Source organism: Entelurus aequoreus, linkage group LG01 (assembly GCF_033978785.1).
Source record: "Entelurus aequoreus isolate RoL-2023_Sb linkage group LG01, RoL_Eaeq_v1.1, whole genome shotgun sequence".
NCBI lineage: Eukaryota > Metazoa > Chordata > Actinopteri > Syngnathiformes > Syngnathidae > Entelurus > Entelurus aequoreus.
The window spans coordinates 32,110,458-32,132,127 of record NC_084731.1 but is presented as its reverse complement, the minus strand read 5'-3'; the positions used below and the strand labels follow the sequence as shown (position 1 = coordinate 32,132,127).

General features: G+C 40.5%; 2 protein-coding genes across 6 annotated transcripts in view; one reads left to right on the top strand and one right to left on the bottom strand.

The window, feature by feature from the left end:
* The window catches only part of LOC133650634 (retinoic acid receptor gamma-A-like), a 75,120-nt gene extending 62,861 nt beyond the window's left edge, over positions 1-12,259 (top strand). For both annotated transcript variants that reach the window (XM_062048125.1, XM_062048134.1), the window contains 6 exons: positions 7,910-8,051; positions 8,129-8,292; positions 8,435-8,611; positions 8,737-8,941; positions 9,008-9,166; positions 10,351-12,259. In XM_062048125.1, coding sequence (XP_061904109.1) covers positions 7,910-8,051; positions 8,129-8,292; positions 8,435-8,611; positions 8,737-8,941; positions 9,008-9,166; positions 10,351-10,721 — 1,218 coding nt within the window. In that variant the 3' untranslated portion in view covers positions 10,722-12,259. The remainder of the gene's footprint in view (positions 1-7,909; positions 8,052-8,128; positions 8,293-8,434; positions 8,612-8,736; positions 8,942-9,007; positions 9,167-10,350) is intronic.
* On the bottom strand, positions 1,968-21,664 carry calcoco1b (calcium binding and coiled-coil domain 1b). Of its 4 annotated transcripts, none has more exons than XM_062048146.1 (12): positions 21,560-21,664; positions 21,041-21,214; positions 20,781-20,883; positions 18,932-19,143; positions 18,242-18,433; positions 18,020-18,168; positions 16,866-16,935; positions 16,535-16,789; positions 16,057-16,170; positions 14,878-14,954; positions 4,600-4,808; positions 1,968-4,515 (listed from the first exon to the last, which is right to left on the bottom strand). In XM_062048146.1, exons 2-11 carry the CDS (start codon positions 21,179-21,181, stop codon positions 4,643-4,645), a joined length of 1,479 nt encoding a protein of 492 aa, XP_061904130.1. In that variant the 5' UTR covers positions 21,182-21,214; positions 21,560-21,664; the 3' UTR covers positions 1,968-4,515; positions 4,600-4,642. The 4 variants fall into 4 exon arrangements, with proteins under 4 accessions (XP_061904130.1, XP_061904138.1, XP_061904152.1 ...); XM_062048168.1 differs by lacking the exon at positions 1,968-4,515 and adding an exon at positions 14,686-14,742 and having other exon boundaries at positions 4,661-4,808; XM_062048154.1 differs by lacking the exon at positions 4,600-4,808.
* Positions 21,665-21,670: the final 6 nt, after the last annotated feature.

Here is a 21,670-nt window from a genome sequence, read left to right as displayed (position 1 = left end):
GTGTGCTCTCAGTACAACAGCCAATCAAATTAGATCTACGCTGTTTTCATCCCACAGCTCTCATCCAATCAAATTGCAGGACAACCAATGAAGAAGAATTGTCAAACAATGCGGCAGTGAGAAACAATTATGCCAAAGTTAATTTTGTTCGGGTATTAAAACTACGACTCGGTCAACAAAAAACAAATAGCCCTATGCAAATCATGCAGTTCGAATATTATAGACGGAGACGTAACAACTTCCAACTTCGTTCGACATTTGAAGATGCACAAAGAAGGGTAAGTTTTGAATGTAAGCTAACGTTTATTGGCTAAGTAACGTGACTTTTATTTGCTGTGTAGTTAAATCAGTGAGGCTGTAAACTCACTGCTAACGTTATAACCATAGACATCTTATAAGGGTACGCAGCATCGCGCGCTACTGCCTACAGGCGCAGACGAGACGCGGGGCCGCCATCTTGGAGTGGTGATCCGCTCCACTAGTGCAATTCATTTGGCAGGAGCAATGAACTGTCAGCGCATTTAATTCATTTTACCTCACTGAATAACACTGATTTTCACGCGCTTTTTTGTTATATGTGTAGCTATGATAAAGGACACATGTTTTGGCGTGTTTTATTATTCATAGTTTTCTTAACAGTAATATAATATTCTTATACGCTATAAATGACCAGACGTCCGAGATCAAAACTGGGAATATAATCCCAGAGGAAGGGGAAAAAAACGGTCAGCTATTTTTAAATTGAAGAAACAATATGATTAGGTTATATATACATGCGTATATCCTACATAAACAATGTATGAATACATTAGATATCTATATATCTTATAGACTGTATCTCTGTTGCTGCAGCAGCAGAGAGTTTATTCTGTCTTGACACTTTGTATTGATATTTTGTATTACATTCTTCCCTTAAATGATCATGTTTACAGTCATTGTTTTATATGTATTTTTGATGTATGTCGCTTTGGATAAAAGCGTCTGCCAAATACTTTAACATAAACATATATAAACACCTGTAAGTCTTTATATCAGCTAAAACCACCAATCTGTTTCACTGGATTCAGAATAAAAACAAATTCTGTCTTACCCAACAATGTTAGTATTTGAATATTGTTACTTGAAGACTTATTCCTGGTTACAATTATACTGTTAATAAAGTAATGTCTTATATTTTGCCTAAAATGAGAATGCATCATAATCAGTGGCGGCTGGTGAATTTTGTTTTAGGTGGGGCTGAAAGTTTGTAAACCAAACCCATGTAGGGGGGTCATCCTCCCCCAGAAGATTTCTTTGTGATTTTCACATACAAATATTAAAGATCTTTGCTCCTTCTCAACTCTGTGGTAATATTATTTTCATAAAATACAACCAATAGTACATTAATGTTAAATCTTACTTGTGAAAAGTAATCACCCGATTTCTATTTTCAACAGTCCGCTCATTTGAGTTGGAAAACGCTGAACACCATCTTTGTTTTCTACCTGTCAACTGTCAGTTTAGGCTGCTCGCCGGCTCCTCATCACCACTTCAAGATGGCGGCTAAATTGCTCGTGTCACAGCAGCCAATGCTGCGTCTACTTATAAGATGTCTATGGTTATAACGTCATTGCAAACACGGCAATATGTTGCGTCCACTGCTGTTCGCTACCTTATTCATACTTTTTGTCAAGTGATTTTTTTTAAGCAGGGTTGCATGAGGTACCTATACATAACGTTACGTTAGTCAATGTATCACACACAGTAACGTAACGTTAGACGGCGATCAGCAGCACCGCGTATTTTAGCCACCTACAAAAACACAAACATAGTCAAATAAAGGTCAGTTAAAATGTATACTATATTAAGAATATGTGAACATATTGCATAGGGCCCTGACATCTAAAAAGTACAACTATGTTCATTGTTTTGTTCATGTTTTTGTTATGTTATTCATATGTACGCACACATCAACACACATACAGTATGAGATGAGATCAATGAGATAAGGTAAGAACAGGATAGAAACTGCTGTGGAACTACCGGTAGTTACAATGCAATGTGCCAAGGAAATACAATGTTAACACTTTTGTGCAAATAAGTACAGTTGCACTTGTTTTTTCAAATGTGTTTATTCTGTAAAGGAATGAGTTAAATGTTTAAAATGACTGGATAATAGTGCTATTATGAAGTGCAATGTCAGCACTATTTTTTTTCCTGCAATTTCAAATGCACTTGTTTTAATAAATAAATACAGCGTTTTAAAAGCATACACAATCTGTGTAAATATATTAGTCTGTGGTTAAAAGGACTTGAAAGGACTCGAAATTCAAAATGCAGGACTTGGGACTTGACTTGAGACTTTCCAGTCTTGACTTTGGACTTGACTCGGGACTTGCCTGTCTTGACTCGGGACTTGACTCGAGACTTGAGGGCAAAGACTTGAGACTTACTTGTGACTTGCAAAGCAATGACTTGGTCCCACCTCTGCCTCCTTGCTCATATCACTACTGAACATGCCTTTCCATGACCGCTCGGCAGGACAAGACAAATCCTCCGGTTTGAAGCGAAAAGAAAAGGCCATGGTGAATGGGGTAAAAATAGGAGAGAAAAAAAAAATGTCACTGGGGGCGGGGCTAAAGTCACTGGGGGCGGAGCTAAAGTCACTGGGCCGTCAGGTCCCTATATATAATTTGGCGGGAACTTACTGTAATGGTTGGACTACTAAGGGGAGGTGACGGCAAACATACACCAGGGGGAAGTATATACAAATATTTATTATATATATAGACAATATATATATATATATAATAATACTAAACAATACAACTAAACTATCAATCAATCAATCAATCAATGTTTATTTATATAGCCCTAAATCACAAGTGTCTCAAAGGGCTGTACAAGCCACAACGACATCCTCGGTACAGAGCCCACATACGGGCAAGGAAAAACTCACCCCAGTGGGACGTCGGTGAATGACTATGAGAAACCTTGGAGAGGACCGCATATGTGGGTAACCCCCCCCCTCTAGGGGAGACCGAAAGCAACGGATGTCGAGTGGGTCTGACATAACATTGTGAAAGTCCAGTCCACAGTGGATCCAACACATCAGCGGGAGTCCAGTCCACAGCGGGGCCAACAGGAAACCATCCCGAGCGGAGACGGGTCAGCAGCGCAGAGATGTCCCCAACCGATGCACAGGCTAGTGGTCCACCCGGGGTCCCGGCTCTGGACAGCCAGCACTTCATCCATGGCCACCGGACCTATGCAACTCCCCCTCGCAAGGGACAGGGGAGAAGAGGAGAGAAGAAAAGAAACGGCAGATCAACTGGTCTAAAAAAAGGGGGGGTCTATTTAAAGGCTAGATTATACAAATGAGTTTTAAGATGGGACTTAAATGCTTCTACTGAGGTAGCATCTCTAACTGTTACCGGGAGGGCATTCCAGAGTACTGAAGCCCGAATAGAAAACGCTCTATAGCCCGCAGACTTTTTTTTGGCTCTGGGAATCACTAATAAGCCGGAGTTCTTTGAACGCAGATTTCTTGTCGGGACATATGGTACAATACAATCGGCGAGATAGGCTGGAGCTAAACCGTGTAATATTTTATACGTAAGTAGTAAAACCTTAAAGTCGCATCTTAAGTGCACAGGAAGCCAGTGCAAGTGAGCCAGTATAGGCGTAATATGATCAAACTTTCTTGTTTTTGTCAAAAGCCTTGCAGCCGCATTTTGTACCAACTGTAATCTTTTAATGCTAGACATAGGGAGGCCCGAAAATAATACGTTACAGTAATCGAGACGAGACGTAACGAACGCATGAATAATGATCTCAGCGTCGCTAGTGGACAAGATGGAACGAATTTTAGCGATATTACGGAGATGAAAGAAGGCCGTTTTAGTAACACTCTTAATGTGTGACTCAAACGAGAGAGTTGGGTCGAAGATAATACCCAGATTCTTTACCGAGTCTCCTTGTTTAATTGTTTGGTTGTCAAATGTTAAGGTGGTATTATTAAATAGATGTTGGTGTCTAGCAGGACCGATAATCAGCATTTCCGTTTTCTTAGCGTTGAGTTGCAAAAAGTTAGCGGACATCCATTGTTTAATTTCATTAAGACACGCCTCCAGCTGACTACAGTCCGGCGTGTTGGTCAGCTTTAGGGGCATGTAGAGTTGAGTGTCATCAGCATAACAGTGAAAGCTAACACCGTACTTGCGTATGATGTCACCCAGCGGCAGCATGGGTAACTAAGGAAATGGAGTGTGAACTAGAATACAAGAGTGTGTATGGTATAAGACTATGTGTAGTATTTAACTGGAATGTGTGTTACCAAAGTGTTGAAAGAGATACGAGGAAGTCCAGGGGGCAGACAGGTGATCCGGGATACAAGCGGGGGTCCGTGGGGCTGAGAGGGGCGTCAAGAAGTCCGATTACAAAGTGGGGGGTCGAGGATCAAGGGAGGCAGTCAGAATCCAGAGGGGTCCAGAGAAGTGAGGCGCACAGCTCACTTCCAAGGCGACGGAGGGAATTCTGCGGGGGACACGGGAGAAAACAAGGGACAAGTAAGCCACGGAGAGGAAAACAAGACGAGCGAGCATAAAGCTTGACGCTTACGGTACACCATGAGAAAACTAAGTTCCCGCGCCGATCCTTGGGTCTACCCTGCCTTTATCCGGCACGCCCTCATCAGTATCAGGTGCGCAGATAACCGGTGAGTGTTTGCAGCTGGCGGCTGCTGCAGGGCGGAGACGCGCGCGGCGCGTCCCTGGGTTTGCGCGGCCGTGGGCGTGTCCCAAGGTGCGCATGGATGGCAGGGGTCTGAGCTGTAACACATTTATCTACATTCAGCTCGCTACTCGCTACTGATTTTTATCGATCCGTCAATGCACGCTTTGTTTGTTTTGGTTTGTCAGACAGACCTTCAAAGTAGGATATATCACATGCCTGCGTTTCACCAATCAAATACAGTCGTTTGACTCCATTTCACCAATCAAACAGAGCCAGGCGGTCACGTGATTAACTGCACATTAAGTTTCAGCGGTAACAAGCTTAAAGCTTACATGAACTCAGCGTCAAATTTGAGGAAGCACATCGCGGTAAGTAACGTTAGCAGATGTTTTGGCTGTCACCATAGGCTGATGTTAGCTTCCCTGCTATGAATCACTGTCAAATGTACATCGTGTGGGGGCATTTATTAACGCACTGCAGCCTCATAGAGAGACAAAGACACACACAAACACGCATGCATGCATAGAAACACCAATCAGAAGTGCACAGTGTGTTCCCAGATGCAGCCCACACCTATCAGTTTATGGTTTGCGTGAAGGCTAACTTGTTATTTTCCTTTATAATCTCTGCTTACAGAGCCTATGGTGCTGTTAAGTTATTGTGGCTCAATTTGCCTTAATTGTTTTTATGTTAATGTATTATTATTTAATATATACTATTGTTTTAGTTGCTTAAGAGATATTCCTGGCTCTGAATTTGCTCATTGCTATTTTTATGTTTTTGTGCATTATTTGTTGCCATCATCATTAAACGAACAGGTTACTCATCAGTTACTCAGTACTTGAGTAGTTTTTTCACAACATACTTTTTACTTTTACTCAAGTAAATATTTGGGTGACTACTCCTTACTTTTACTTGAGTAATAAAACTCTAAAGTAATAGTACTCTTATTTGAGTACAATTTCTGGCTACTCTACCCACCTCTGGTTACCAGTTTACCAATAGTATTAAAAGACAAGTTGTTTTGTATCGGGTGTATAAAGATTTATAACGTGCAAACCAAGCGAGTTAGAGCTTATCTACTTGGCATTCAGTCGCGAGTGACTAGGCTTTAAAAAAATGTTAAAAAGACTTGTTGTCTTGTTCGGTATTGGGGATCTTGAGATTTAAAACATGCAAACAAAGGGAGTCAGAGCTTTTCTAACTGTCATTCACACACATTTGTGACCGATCTACAAATAGTTTTAAAAAACAAGTTGTCTTGTATTGGGGGTCCAGAGATGTACAAACCCCGTTTCCATATGAGTTGGGAAATTGTGTTAGATGTAAATATAAACGGAATACAATGATTTGCAAATCCTTTTCAACCCATATTCATTTGAATGCACTACAAAGACAAGATATTTGATGTTCAAACTCATAAACTTTTTTTTTTTTTGCAAATAATAATTAACTTAGAATTTCATGGCTGCAACACGTGCCAAAGTAGTTGGGAAAGGGCATGTTCACCACTGTGTTACATGGCCTTTCCTTTTAACAACACTCAGTAAACGTTTGGGAACTGAGGAGACACATTTTTTAAGCTTCAAGCTTCTCAGGTGGAATTCTTTCCCATTCTTGCTTGATGTACAGCTTAAGTTGTTCAACAGTCCGGGGGTCTCCGTTGTGGTATTTTAGGCTTCATAATGCGCCACACATTTTTAATGGGAGACAGGTCTGGACTACAGGCAGGCCAGTCTAGTACCCGCACTCTGTTACTATGAAGGCACGTTGATGTAACACGTGGCTTGGCATTGTCTTGCTGAAATAAGCAGGGGCGTCCATGGTAACGTTGCTTGGATGGCAACATATGTTGCTCCAAAACCTGTATGTACCTTTCAGCATTAATGGCACCTTCACAGATGTGTACGTTACCCATGTCTTGGGCACAAAGACACCCCCATACCATCACAGATGCTGGCTTTTCAACTTTGCGCCTATAACAATCCGGATGGTTCTTTTCCTCTTTGGTCCGGAGGACACGACGTCCACAGTTTCCAAAAACAATTTGAAATGTGGACTCGTCAGACCACAGAACACTTTTCCACTTTGTATCAGTCCATCTTAGATGAGCTCAGGCCCAGCGAAGCCGACAGCGTTTCTGGGTGTTGTTGATAAACGGTTTTCGCCTTGCATAGGAGAGTTTTAACTTGCACTTACAGATGTAGCGACCAACTGTAGTTACTGACAGTGGGTTTCTGAAGTGTTCCTGAGCCCATATGGTGATATCCTTTACACACTGATGTCGCTTGTTGATGTAGTTCAGGGGGGACGGCGTGGCGAAGTTGGGAGAGTGGCCGTGCCAGCAATCTGAGGGTTACTGGTTCAATCCCCACCTTCTACAATCCTAGTCACGTCCGTTGTGTCCTTGAGCAAGACACTTCACCCTTGCTCCTGATGGGTCTGGTTAGCGCCGTGCATGGCAGCTCCCGCCATCAGTGTGTGAATGTGTGTGTGTGAATGGGTGAATGTGGAAAAATAGTGTCAAAGCGCTTTGAGTTCCTTAAAAAAAGGTAGAAAAGCGCTATACAAGTACGACCCATTTATCATTTACCATTCAGCCTGAAGGATCGAAGGTCACGGGCTTAGCTGCTTACGTGCAGTGATTTCTCCATATTCTCTGAAACCTTTGATGATATTACGGACCATAGATAGTGAAATCCCTAAATTCCTTGCTGGTTGAGAAAGGTTTTTCTTAAACTGTTCAACAATTTGTTCACGCGTGAGTGAATGTGACGTATAATGTAAAGCGCTTCAGGTATCATTCCGGATATAGTAAAGCGCTATATAGATACAAGCCATTTACCATTTTTAGTGACCAGGCTAAAAATAAAAAGTGTTAAAAAGACAGGTCATGGGGTCTATATAATATGAAAACCTGCAAGTTCCAAGCGAGTCAGGGCTTTTCTACCGGTCACTCACACATTATGACCAGCTTTTACATTAAGAGACTCGCTGGAAAAATAGTTCAAGATTTGGGCAAGTTATCAAAGAACAGAGTTAGAGTTAAGGGTCAAGTGCAAGTAAGGGTCAGCTTAAATTTCATTGTTTGCAGCACAGACATTGGTCCCATGGTCCTAAAGGTGGTCTACACTGGTAGATAAAAGCCCTAAAGGGACACCAGAATACGACTGACATTTGACGTCATGCGTTTCAGGGTTTTTTCCGCCGCAGCATCCAGAAGAACATGGTGTACACGTGCCACCGAGACAAGAACTGCCAGATCAACAAAGTGACGCGTAACCGCTGTCAGTACTGTCGGCTGCAGAAGTGCTTCGAGGTCGGCATGTCCAAAGAAGGTGGGCGTCCACAGTCCCGCTTTCTTGCTCTCCACTTACAGCCACTTATATATTCTCTCACGTCTGTCCTCGTGTAGCGGTGCGCAACGACAGGAACAAGAAGAAGAAAGACGTGAAGGAGGAGGCGGTGTTGCCTGAGAACTACGAGCTCAGCGGTGAGCTGGAGGAGCTGGTTAACAAAGTCAGCAAGGCTCACCAGGAGACGTTTCCATCTCTGTGCCAGCTGGGCAAATACACCACAGTGAGTGACTTCTTACACGCCTCAGCTATGTAAATAGTGTTGCACAACACATGCACACAATACTCCTGTACTAACCAGGATGTAGTAAATATTGTGTCAACACTTGGCACAAACACACAAATGTCCTCCCCCTACCCCCCAGAACTCGAGCGCTGACCACAGAGTCCAGCTGGACTTGGGCCTGTGGGACAAGTTTAGTGAGCTGTCCACCAAGTGCATTATCAAGATCGTGGAATTTGCCAAGCGGCTACCAGGCTTCACCACGCTCACCATCGCCGATCAGATCACCCTCCTCAAATCTGCATGTCTGGACATCCTGGTACTCCTTCAACACAAACACACACACACACCGCCACATTTGTCACGCTGCTGAAAGTCCGATGGAGACATAAACACGTGAACAGCTGCCAGCAAGGGTCCTTCAGTGTCGACTTTCCTCCTCAGATGCTGAGGATATGCACGCGCTACACTCCCGAGCAAGACACAATGACATTCTCCGATGGCCTGACCCTCAACAGAACCCAGATGCATAACGCTGGCTTTGGCCCGCTCACTGACCTGGTGTTCGCCTTCGCCGGGCAGCTGCTGCCTTTGGAGATGGACGACACAGAAACGGGCCTTCTTAGCGCCATCTGCCTGATCTGCGGAGGTAAAACTAATCACGACCTCTTTGTGGACGAGATGTTCTCCTCACGCCGCCGATCGTCTCCCGCAGACCGCATGGACTTGGAAGAGCCCGACAAGGTGGACAAGCTGCAGGAGCCGCTGTTGGAGGCATTGAAGATCTACACCCGCCGCCGACGCCCCAACAAGCCTCACATGTTTCCTCGTATGCTCATGAAAGTCACCGACCTCCGAGGGATCAGCACCAAAGGTCAGCTCTCTGCGTGCGTGGCAGAATTATCAGTTTATCGGTTTCTCCACTGGTCTCACCATGGGAGCCACGTTTTTCACATAAATATGCTTACATGTGCAAAAAAAAAACATTTCAAAGCACATGATTAAGAATCTCAGGGTATAAAAATTAATAAAATGTATAACAAATAATATGTAGGTGTTTAAGGGTGGAATTACATATGCTGAGTTATATTTATGCTAAATTTAATTTGTAATTTTTGAGTAGCTGTCCATAATCCACCAAGAATATGTCCAAGACCCACAATTGGGGTTTTTACCCACCAGTTGAGAATATTTGGTATCATTGTTTTTGTCTTTATTTGCAGTTTTCTTTATATCTATTAAATAAATACATGAAAAAAAAAATTGTGACCTTAGTTTTTCCCAAAAAATTCTTATAATGAATGGACTTTGACATTTTTAAGGGTTGAAAATGTAGTTTTATTAACAATATATGAATTATATACCGGTAGTTATTGTAATATACAGTTAAGGTGAAAATGTAGCTTCAAAATAATTATATTTTAAGTTCAATAATTTAAAAAATTATCAAATAAATGTTTTTGTACTTCTATGTTATAATTTAATTGATCAAATATTTATATACTTATACTGTAATTGTATATTGTAACTACAGTATACCTGATTGTTTGGGTAAAAATGTAGTTTAAATATATTTTGAAGTTAAACAATTTTAAAAAAATGTTATGTATAAGTTCTTTAACTTTGGTGGTAAAAATTTAGATTTAATGATAACTTAAATTGCAAATATTCTACTGGAATTATAGTATTCATAAATAAAGTCATTGTAAATTACATAATAATACAGAATTATAATTATAAAATAGGAAAAATTTATAATTAAAACTACATCCTGAAGTTAAATATTTTTTGCAGTCCAATACAAGATTAAAAAAAAAACTAACTTAAAGTCACCTTTAAAAAAAAAAAATAAAAAAAAAAGATTCTAATTTAATTTTTTAAGTAATATCAAAAGTATGTTTCATCAAAATGTACTTTAATTAATTGGCTGTTGAGTGACATGGTTCTACTGCCTTGACTTAAATGACCAAATCTGGTCCCTTACCCTGTAAAAGGCTCATGAGGTTTGTAGCGTTTGGTTAAAGTGAAAAGTACTTTTTGTCACATATGTCAACACAGGTGCAGAAAGAGCCATCACACTAAAGATGGAGATTCCTGGCCCCATGCCGCCGCTCATCAGAGAGATGCTGGAAAACCCAGAGGCCTTCGAGGACAGCAGTGACTCAGGAGAAAGCGCCGCCACCACAGCTGCCGCCAGCACCGAACCCGCAACCGCTCCTCCGCCCGCCGTTCAGGCCATTAAGCGAGAAGAGAAAAGCACATGCGAGTCGGTGGTGGAGGATGAAGAGGACGACGACGAGGAAGACGACTACTGGGACGAAGAGAGGGAGCGACTGGCGGACAGTGACGCAGAGCTATGGGGAGAGGAAGCGGAGACGGCGGCAGGGGGGGCGACCACACAAAATAAAAGCGGGACAACAAAGCAGTAGTAAATGATGACGATGCTGCTTCCTCGTCATCCTCACCCTCCAATCAGGCTCTTATTAAACAATTGCAACGTTTACAGGAAGTGAGGGATGAAGCAAAAGCACTAAAAAAATGGAGGACCAGAATTTCACTGTGCCAAAAAAGACAGAATGTGGTCCGCAGTGAGAGACAGGAGGACACACACCTCTTCAGGAAAAGGGCTACACTTAAAACAAAACAAAAAACGTTTTATACAATGACAAGTGACACAAATTGTTACTTATCTTTTGCAATTGTCTCTGTTCGTTGTCTATTTTCTTTGTGTGTCTTTTTTTGTTTGTGGTGGACAAGGTGAGAGCAGGACTCAAAACTCCCAGCCTAAACCGTCTGAATCTCAGGCGGCAAGTAAGCAATACTGAATTTGACGATTGCATTCTGAAATAAGCCCAGATGATGCCGACTGAGGACAGATCCGGTCATGTGGTCTCTCTCGGGTGCACTCAGTCACCTGTCAGCGCAGAGGAACATGACTCCGCATGACCATGAAGCCATAAAGTCGCGAGTCAGCTCCATGGAAATAAGATAGAATAGTAAGACTTATTTAAGCCTGCAGCTAGCTACACTCCACCTTCATTCATTTACATGTTTTTACCGCTAATAAATGCACACATCAAACTTTAACTGGATTGTCTAATGCCAAATACTAGTTTTGTTTTGTCCCAGTCGTCCCATTGTAGCTGTACAGCATAATTTGAGGACATCTGGGATGACATAGGAACGTTAAGATGCTCTCAAGTGGAGGCCTGAATGTAGCAGCTGAGAATGTAAAGACAAGAAAAAAAAGGTAATTTAGGTATAAAATACAGTTAGTGGAACATCGGTTTTCGGTAATAGTCCGTTCAAAAGGGTCTGACCAAGAAAATGCCAATAAAAAAAGTTGGATTAAAAGGGTCTGACCAAAAACCGAATCGTATGAAAACAAACATTGTGTCCTCTAAATTGATGAGTTTCGAACACCCAAAAATATTAACACAAAACACATTTTGTAGAGAATAATTTTTGTTTTACATGCAGAAAAAAAAATTTATGCAGACGACACTTTCGTACTTTGCTACGAGTTTGTTTTTGAATCCAATCGTGTTTTTTCTTTGTCGAAGTGCTGGCACTTGCAACTTTCTTTAGCCCCACTGTAGATTATTTTGCAGATGTACTCAATAATTTAAAACAAACACAGAGACTGAGTCAACAACATGTTGGATTTTGCAGAATCATACGTGGACAAACGGACCAGTCTGGATGTATGATAACCGAGACGGCATACGCAAACCGAATCATACAAAAAGTGGAGCATACGAAAACTGAGGTACCACTGTACTATATTTCTGCGTCGAAGATGTACAAATGTATCTTGTGTTATAAAGAAGTTTAGTCATACAATTTCACTGTTGAATTTGACATACTAAAATACATCATGACCAGAATCTGTTAGGAGCCAATATACAAAAAAATGCATGTGTTAAAATAGGGTACATTAAGAATATCCACAAAAAAAAGTACAATTCATACTATTAAAAACTGTTTGAGGGTTATGACATATTTGTGTTATGCAATAGAGATTTAATGACAGAAAAAATACTTTGAATGAGCTGGAACATTTTTAAAAACATAAATCCTCCTCCGCCATCTCCTTCATGTTAAGATATTTGAACATCTAATGAGTTGTTCTTGTTTTTTGTATTAAAAAAATGTCTATGTACTTTGCTTATTTGGTTTGCTTGTCATTTGTTTTTTGACAATGTATTTTGATAAAAGGCGCTTTGTTTTTTTTCCATACCTGTCAGTGTGCACTTGTATTTATTTGGGTCAATTTAGCAAAAATAGGCATACAAACCTGACACAAAACTTGAAAGTCCCTTAAAGGGAACTGCACTTCTTTGGGGAATTTTGCCTATGGTTCACAACCATGAGAGACAAGAACAGACATCTTTTTTTTTTTTCAAGATTCTAAAGATGATCAAAACACTTGCGGCGAATGGGAGTCACCGTTGTAGCCTTCAAATCCCTCTAAAACCACTTCAAAACGTTTTATATACAAGCTGCAAGCCTATATATATATATATATATATATATATATATATATATATATATATATATATATATATATATATATATATATATATATATATATATATATATATATATATATATATATATATATATATATATATATATATATATATTGTAGAAACAGACACGTTCAAAACACTATGTAATATTTTCAATATTTGCCATATATTTATTTTTTTTATTTTTTTTTGCATTACCAGAACTTCTTTCCTCATTGCATTTATTTCCGTTTCCATAGCAGCGCACTTGACTTGATAGACAACAAAAACGACTGTTTTTAGACTGACCATTTACAACCTTATCTTTTTTAACTTGAATATACGGAGGATTAACTAATGCTTGTAGATGCTTAGTGAGCACGAATAGAGGGTGAAATGTTGGAGAAGACGGAAGCCGAGAAAGTGAGGTCTGTGTGTCTTGGAGCCAAGGTATGCTGACAAAAATGGCGTGCTCCCCCAAAATCAACTTGAAAAAACTTCCCCGGCCCGCTTTACCAAACAGACAACTATGCATCGATTGCGTATAATATCCATCATGATACACGCAGCCCATCATGCTTGTTATTACATCTAAAGTACATACGCTGTCGAGCTAGCTGTGTACAAACAAAACATGAAATGTGGGCTAATACTTTAGACATATTGTTCATGTTTTTCAGTCAGTACAGATTGATGTCCTATCGCATTGTGTTGTGCATTACAAACTCAAAAGCCAATCAGCTGCTGACGCAAGAAGCTAGGTTACCTCTTGCTGTAGCTAGCTCACGGCTAATGCCGTAGCATGGCAATGTATTACTACGCTCGATAAACAGTTCCTCAGTGTTCGCTCTTACAATAACAATGTCGCTACAGCTTGGTTATTATACAGGTTACGGAAAGTAAATGAAGTATTGTTGGCAATTTTTGAATGCATTTTTAAAGTGATTTACAGGTAGAATGGATTGCTCCCATTAGCTGCATTGCCAGCCACCAAAACGAGACAATTTTTAACAAATTAGAACGCAAAAAAAAACTGCTCTTGTCATTCCTGTCCTTCAATAAAATTGTAAAAGATAGGCAACATTTTTTTTTAAAAGTGCAGTTACCTGTTAAAGGGGTCTTATCCTGCTCATTTCAAGGGCTTTTTAAAGTGATATTGGATACCAATGGGGCACTAGTACGTTTCTTTTAATAATTGTGTGTGTACGGAGTAAATCTGCATACTTTTCCTGTTGGCAGAAACACTCAGATTTAGCAGCCTACCACACCTTCTCTGTTGCTATTGGTTAGGACTTCCTAAAGTTGTGATGAGAGAAATTAGAACAATTTCGAGGAAATTGAAAGTTGCAAATGTAGGATAAGGCCCCTTTAAACTCTTAGGCCAGTCAAAAACATGAATTTAGTGGCTTCTCGTCTTGAGACAAAGTTGGCAATGTGTCTCATTTCATGATTGTGACTTTCAAGCAGCCATTGTAGCCTCACAGGCCAATAAAGATTAGTGTTTAATGCAATATTCCATACTGTGAAGCGTGATCCAATGATGAAATCATCATGTGGCTCAGCATAATGTACTAGTTACACACAATATCCATGCAAACCTTTCTGTCACACAATTCAATGACCGTAATTGCATTTGAATGCTTTGTAGTGCACACAAATCTTCCATGAGCGGTGTCATTTTCACAAAAAAACAGTCACAAAAAAACATGCTAGCATTGCATCGCCTTAAAAGCTGAAACTAGCTAAATGACACCTATTAAAAAATATATAACATGTATCCCTTAAATACATTTACCCTCTGCCTGATTCATAATTTAAGAACACAAAAGTTGTCTTACAACAACACACACACACACACACACACAGAAAAAGAACACTCAACCGGAAGGGTAACACTTGCAGTTCCATGTGCTACCACATAAGGGGGCCAGCCAATTCGCTGCAGAGGAAACAGCAGAATGCAAGATGTTGATGGTATTTTCCATCGTCATTTAACTGTGTGTAATTGTAACAAATCTTATAGGAAGGTTTAGCGTGAACAAAATGGCGTGTGTGTGAGTGTTGGAGTGGTCACCTGACTACTGGGTCCACAAGTCCTGCTAGCATCCGCTGCTGCTTCTGACCGCGCTGGACCGTCTGCACCTTGTTGTCCTGCAAACGGTGTGCACTTATATGAGCATACTGGCATCCAACATGTAATACACGCTAAAATGTTTGCTTCAATTCCACACTAAGCATCACGTCACATGATACACACCTGGACTACATATGCATAGGTAGTTACATGTATAGATACATACCCGGTACATACATAGATTCATAAGTAGGTAGATACATACAATACAGAAATATGTGTTTCACACAGGACTGCAATCTATTTGTGGCATTGGAGAAACGTCTTTAAGTATCTGTCAGCAACAAGTTAGTAAAAAAACATGAAAAGCTCAACAAATGTGTTCAAAATTAACTTTCTACTTATTAGGTTATTAAAAGGGACAAGCTGTAGAAAATGGATGGATGGGTGCTTTTAGATGGGGGAGGGGCCCAAAGCAGCACTGGCTGCTCATTGAAAAGAGCATTACCTGCTTTCATGTCATAATTGCTGAAAGACTCCTTCACAAGATTAGTCGCAATAGTTGGTTTTAGAGTATCTTGAAGACTATCCATCCATCCATTTTCTACCGCTTGTACCGTTTGGGTAGCGGGGGGTGCTGGAGCCTATCTCAGCTGCTTCGGGCGGAAGGCGGGGTACACCCTGGACAAGTCGCCATTTCATCGCAGGGCCAACACAGATAGACAGGCAACATTCACACATTAGGGCCAATTTAGTGTTGCCAATCAACCTATCCCCAGGTGCATGTCTTTGGAGGTGGGAGGAAGCTGGAGTACCCGGAGGGAACCCACGCAGTCACGAGGAGAACATGCAAACTCCACACAGAAAGATCCCGAGCCCAGGATTGAACCCAGGACCTTTCATATTGTGAGGCACACGCACTAACCCCTGTTTCACCGTACTGCCCCTTGAAGACTAAATATTCGCTAAATAGGAGCGGAAAAAAACGCTAATTTGGCAACACCGGTCTCTCCTGCTCCTTCTTCTTATTCTCTGGCAGACCAGGTGCGTTAATGAGTGTGGGGCAAACAGTTAGGGGCAAACTTATTTTTTGTGGTCCAAATTTATTTGTGGCAGAGCGTGTGTGTGTGTGCATGTTTTTGTGTGTGTGCGTGATAAAATACAACAACATTGACTTACTCCATCACAATCTCTGTATTTCATCCCAAACTCCACATTATTTCTTTCCTCCCTCAGTTGCTCTTTCTTCCTTTGTACCTCGCTATTCAGCTCTTCCACTTTCTTTTGGTTAGCCTGTACAAACACACACACATTCACACAGAGAAAAATATTCATTGTGTAAGGGTTAGGATGTCATTCACAGTAAAACTATTGCTAGTGAAAATTACCTGCTTTACACAGAAAATAATGAAAATACAACAAAGCTGTTGTGGGGTCAAATTCCACAGGCACTTTTGAAAGTCAGAATTTGGACATAATATCCATACACATTTTTTTTTTAAGTTGATTAAATGTCAAATTATTACGAATAAGAACAATACATGACAACAATGTAATTAATACATTTAAAATGGAAAAATTTGTTTTCATTATTTGATTTCTTTGTGCTAAATAAATAAAATAACCCTGTAGTTTGATGTTAAGGCATCATCCTCACCTCTGCCGCTTGCCTATAAGCTTCTCTCTCCAGGACCCAGTTGGCCCGCTCCTCCCGGAGCAGTAGCTTCTCCTCTGACAGCTGCAGGCCCAGCTGGGCGACCTGCAGGCGGACTTGGTGCAGCTCGGCATTAGCGTGGCCTTGACGGGTGCTCAGCTCTCTCAGCTCCCTGCGCAGGCTCTCGGCCAAACGCTCGCTGGACTCCAGACGATGCTGCAGGCCGCAGACCTCCGCCAGCGCGGCCTCGCTCTCCGCCTGCATGTAGAGAGGAGGATGAACTTCCATGACACGACCACAAGAGGGCATCTGCTATGTGTGGTTTTTCAAGCACCTTTAGCAACTTTTTCTTTTCCTCATCAAGTTTGATTTGACTGGATGTTTTCTTCAACATCTCTTTCAGCCTGCAGTCAACACAGTACAATAAACAAATGTTTACACGTTGTTGTATAATATCCACAAGTTCACAGAAGAGTAAATATATTTTTTAGATGTGGAATTATAGGGAAAGATAAGATAAATTCATAACTATTATCTGGGAACATTTGATTTTAAAGATCGTCAAAGCCAAACAAGACAAAAAAGTCCTTAACTTTTTTAAAAGGAGTAAAAACATTTTGTCTTCTTTTTGCTCAAAATTCTCAATACATTTCAATCCTAATCACAAATATCTAACATGGATTTATTTAAATTTTGACCCTTTTGAAGGTCTTCTGATCAGATAACGTCTCAGGTTTAAATAAGTAAAATTATTAAAACTGTGCAAATGTATATAAATTCAAAACTGTGAAATCCATCCAGCCATCCATTTTCTACCGCTTGTATGAGGTGGCGATTTGTCCATGGTGTACCCCGCCTTCCGCCCAAATGCAGCTGAGATAGAAACTGTGAAATAATTTGATCAAAAAGCTTTCAAAGAGTTGGAAATTAATAAACATTGGTTGTTTCGGTTGTAAATTGATTGAGAGATTTGAGCAAAAAAAGTAAAACAAATAATATCCATCCATCCATTTCTACCACTTATCCTTTTCGGGGTAAAAATCCTAAATGTTTTTATATACTCTTTGAAAATGAATGTCTAATTTATGTACTGTTTGGCTTTGGGATATGTTGAGTAACTTCCAGTGCATCGTACACATGTGACATTGAAATGTTAAAATTTAACATGGAAAAAAACCCTCTGAGGAAAAGTGATGTATAACGGAGTAACAACATAAAATGTGGCCAAAAATAGAGCAAAAATTTACTGAAAGGACAAGAGAGTCAGCCTTTGTCCTATGAGAGTTGTGATGCATTGACATGTATTACAGTCATTTGATTGCTCGACTATGACACGACAACTGCCCCTCCACGTCTCATTTTTTGTCTTTGCGCACTTCGATAGAAACATTTTGGACACTCCTGAGTTATCGTGTGACCATATGAGAAATTACTCACAAAGTAATGACATATCTGTAGAAACATGTGTGACACATTTGAAAGACTTGCCGTTCCATCTCCACGTGTCGCTCTGTCTCTCGGTATGCTAGCGCCTTGGCGCCGTCTTCCAAGTCTTTGATGCGTCGCTGACTTTGCACTTTTTCCACCAAAAGTTGACCAAGTTCAGAGTTCAGATTCTGATGACTGCTTTTAACATCCTTGAGGCAGAGCAACATCACCGCCGTGTCAACGATCACTAATCCAACATGGGATGACCTAGAATAATCTTACCAGGTGTTGTCCTTCTACATTCTTCAACACGTCACACTTGTGATTCAGTTTTTCAAGGAGCTCACTAATCTCCTCCTCCGTGGCCTTCCGCTCACTCTCCCATTCCTCTTTTGCTCTTCTGCTGCTCCTCCGCTCCTCCTCTACGGCCTGCTGCAACTCAGCTTTCTCCCTCACGCATTCCTCCAGCTGACTCTATGGACAAAGAACAAGAAATCCAACTGCATTTAGTTTAGATAATAATGAGTCGTGTATTGAATATGGGATTCATTATTTAAATTAGTTTTAACTATTAAATGAACCTAAAATATGACTTATTTTTATCTTTGTGGTAAATATTGGACACAATGCAAGTGTAAGCCGTGACACTAATGGGTTGTTGTTTTTTTATAAATGGTTGTAATGACAATGTAAATGAGGGATTTTTAATCACTGTTATGTGGGAATTCTTATCAATATTGATACTGTTGTTGATAGTATTCATTTTTGTTTGACTACCTTGGATTGTTTTCTGTCATGTTTGTGTGTCCTCTCAATTACTCTGTCGATTGCTATAGATTGGAACTGGAATTGTATTGTTATTGTATTCTTGAGTATTATTTTTGGACTGATTAACAATTTAAAAAACTAAATAAAATTTTAAAAAATCCAATGAGCTTCCTGAGTGGAAGGCGGAGAGCAGTTTGTTCTCACCTGCAACAACTGAGCCCTGGGGACCACCAGGAGCAGCTCCTCTTCATCTCCATCTTCCTCATCTCCATCTTGCTCCTCTTTCAGGGTCTCCAGCTCTTCCAGAGGTTTGGGGGAGCAGAAGGTGTAAGGTCTGCTGTGGGCACAGACTTTGCCCAGCTTGTCCACGTAGACAAACTGGTACTCCACTGGGCTGGGGCGAGGTAGGTAACAGGCTGCCACAAAATACAAACATTGCACATTAGTCTTTGGGGCCACCATTAGATTTTCTGTTATAATCACAATAGCTGGACAGGTGCAATTAGCAGGATTATGCTAAATTAAACACATCGGGGGCCCTTTTTTACACAATTCAGCCTTGGAGAAGGTCTGCACCTTAGAGATTCTTGCTCTAGTGTTAAAATAAGTATTTAATTCCCTGATGATTGTGTAAATGTACTAAGATATCAACAGTCCAGAATTATTATAACAAGAAAATGTAAACAAAACATTAAATAAAGGTTAAATTAAGGAAATTAATTTGAATTAGGTCAATAAGTATTTGGGGTCCCCTAGCAAACCGCAAGCAGTCTGACTCCCATAGACATGTTATGTGCCAATGAAGCACACAAATTAATTCAGTACTCCTAATCTCAATTTGCAAAATCAAAGGACTGTCAAGGGACCTGTTAGGGGAAATTTTCCACCTTAAAAGGGGAACGGCGCTTTTTTGGAAATGTTGTCTATCATTCACAATCCTTATGTAAGACAAGAATATGTTTTTTTGTTTTATGCATTGTAACTATAAACGCTAGCAAGAGTCAGCTTACAATGGAGGCAATAGGATTACCTCTATTTGCCTATACAGCGTAGTAACAGGCACATTCATAACAACATGTAATCTCCAACTATTTTTGCTAATTTTAAGCATACCGCGACACATTAATTTCACAGACGCATTAAATCGTTCGCTATTTCCTTCAAAAAAAATAACAGCTACTACTAATCTCTAGGCAGACTTATACCCACAATACCCAGCAATATGTTTGGAGGAGAAAATGTGAGGCCTTTAATCCCGGAAACACCATCCTACCGTCAAGCATGGTGGTGGTAGTATTATGCTCTGGGCCTCTTTTGCTGCCAATGGAACTGATGCTTTACAGAGAGTAAATGGGACAATGAAAAAAGAGGATTACCTCCAAATTCTTCAGGACAACCTAAAATCATCAGCCCGAAGGTTGGGTCTTGGGCGCAGTTGGGTGTTCCAACAGGACAATGACCCCAAACACACATCAAAAGTGGTAAAGGAATGGCTAAATCAGGCTAGAATTAAGGTTTTAAAACATCCTGACTTAAACTCCATTGAGAACATGTGGACAATGCCAAAGAAACAAGTCCATGTCAGAAAACCCACAAATTTAGCTGAACTGCACCAATTTTGTCAAGAGGTGTGGTCAAAAATTCAACCAGAAGCTTGTGGATGGCTACCAAAAGCACCTTATTGCAGGGAAACTTGCCAAGGGACATGTAACCAAATATTAACATTGCTGTATGTGTACTTTTGACCCAGCAGATTTGGTCACATTTTCAGTAGACCCATAATAAATTCATAAAAGAACCAAACTTCATGAATGTTTTTTGTGACCAACAAGTATGTGCTCCAATAACTATCACAAAAACAAGAGTTGTAGAAATGATTGGAAACTCAAGAGAGCCATGACATTATGTTCTTTACTAGTGTATGTAAACTTTTGACCTTGACTGTATAAGCCGCAGGGTTCAAAGCTTTGGAACAAAGCATCGGCTTGTTAGTCGGGAAAATGCAGTAATTCACTTACATAAAGACACCATATTTTGCAGTGGTGTTTATTACCCTGAAATAGTGCACAGCAGTCGACGGCACTTCCTTTCGTATAGCCTTCAGGAACAAGCGACCAAGAGTACGTGTGGTACTCCTGAAGTGAGGACCAGCCAACCTGTGGAGGAGGAGCAAGATTTGGGCCACTTGATTTTAATTCTGCCTTGATGGCTATAGTAATAACATAACTAACACAGTAAGTATTGGTGACTGAATTATTGCGCCAGTCTTTGAATTGAATGTCATCAGTGGTGTGTTTGTTGCCATATCAACACCTTAAAGATGCCAATCCAGTCACTGCTGCTCCACTCATGGGCTGAGGTCACACTGTAGTGACACTCCACTCTGGTCTGGGGGAAATAGAGCTGCCCCACATTTCGAAACACCACCGTGGACTGAGGATATTGTTGCTCCATGACAAGGAGGATTCAGTGAGACGAGGAGGACAGCTGAGGAGAGAAGACATTTGATAAGAGACACTCGAGGAATGTACTATTGGTCAGGGACACAACATGTTTACAAACTACAAAAAAAACTACAGATATATAGAAATAGCTAGATAGGTCAATTAACTGAGATAGATAAGTAAATTATAGTCGATAAAAAAACATTTAAATAACATTAACAGAGGCTTTTAGTCATTTTCCTGATAACGTTCATTTAACCGGTCTCGTGTGTCCTGAATTCACGTTAAACTATGACGTAGCCTGACGTGGGAAATTGTTAGTTTAGGCCAGGAGTTTCTAAAATGACCAATTTACATTTTAGAGTGATGAAACTATTAAAAGCCTTACCTGAACGGGACGTGGTGTGTTTCTGTTGAGTCGTGAGCCGTGTTTCCATCAGCAGACGCTCGGCTAACTTTGGCCAGGGCGCGCTTTCACAACCGGCGTGTCACGTGGTTA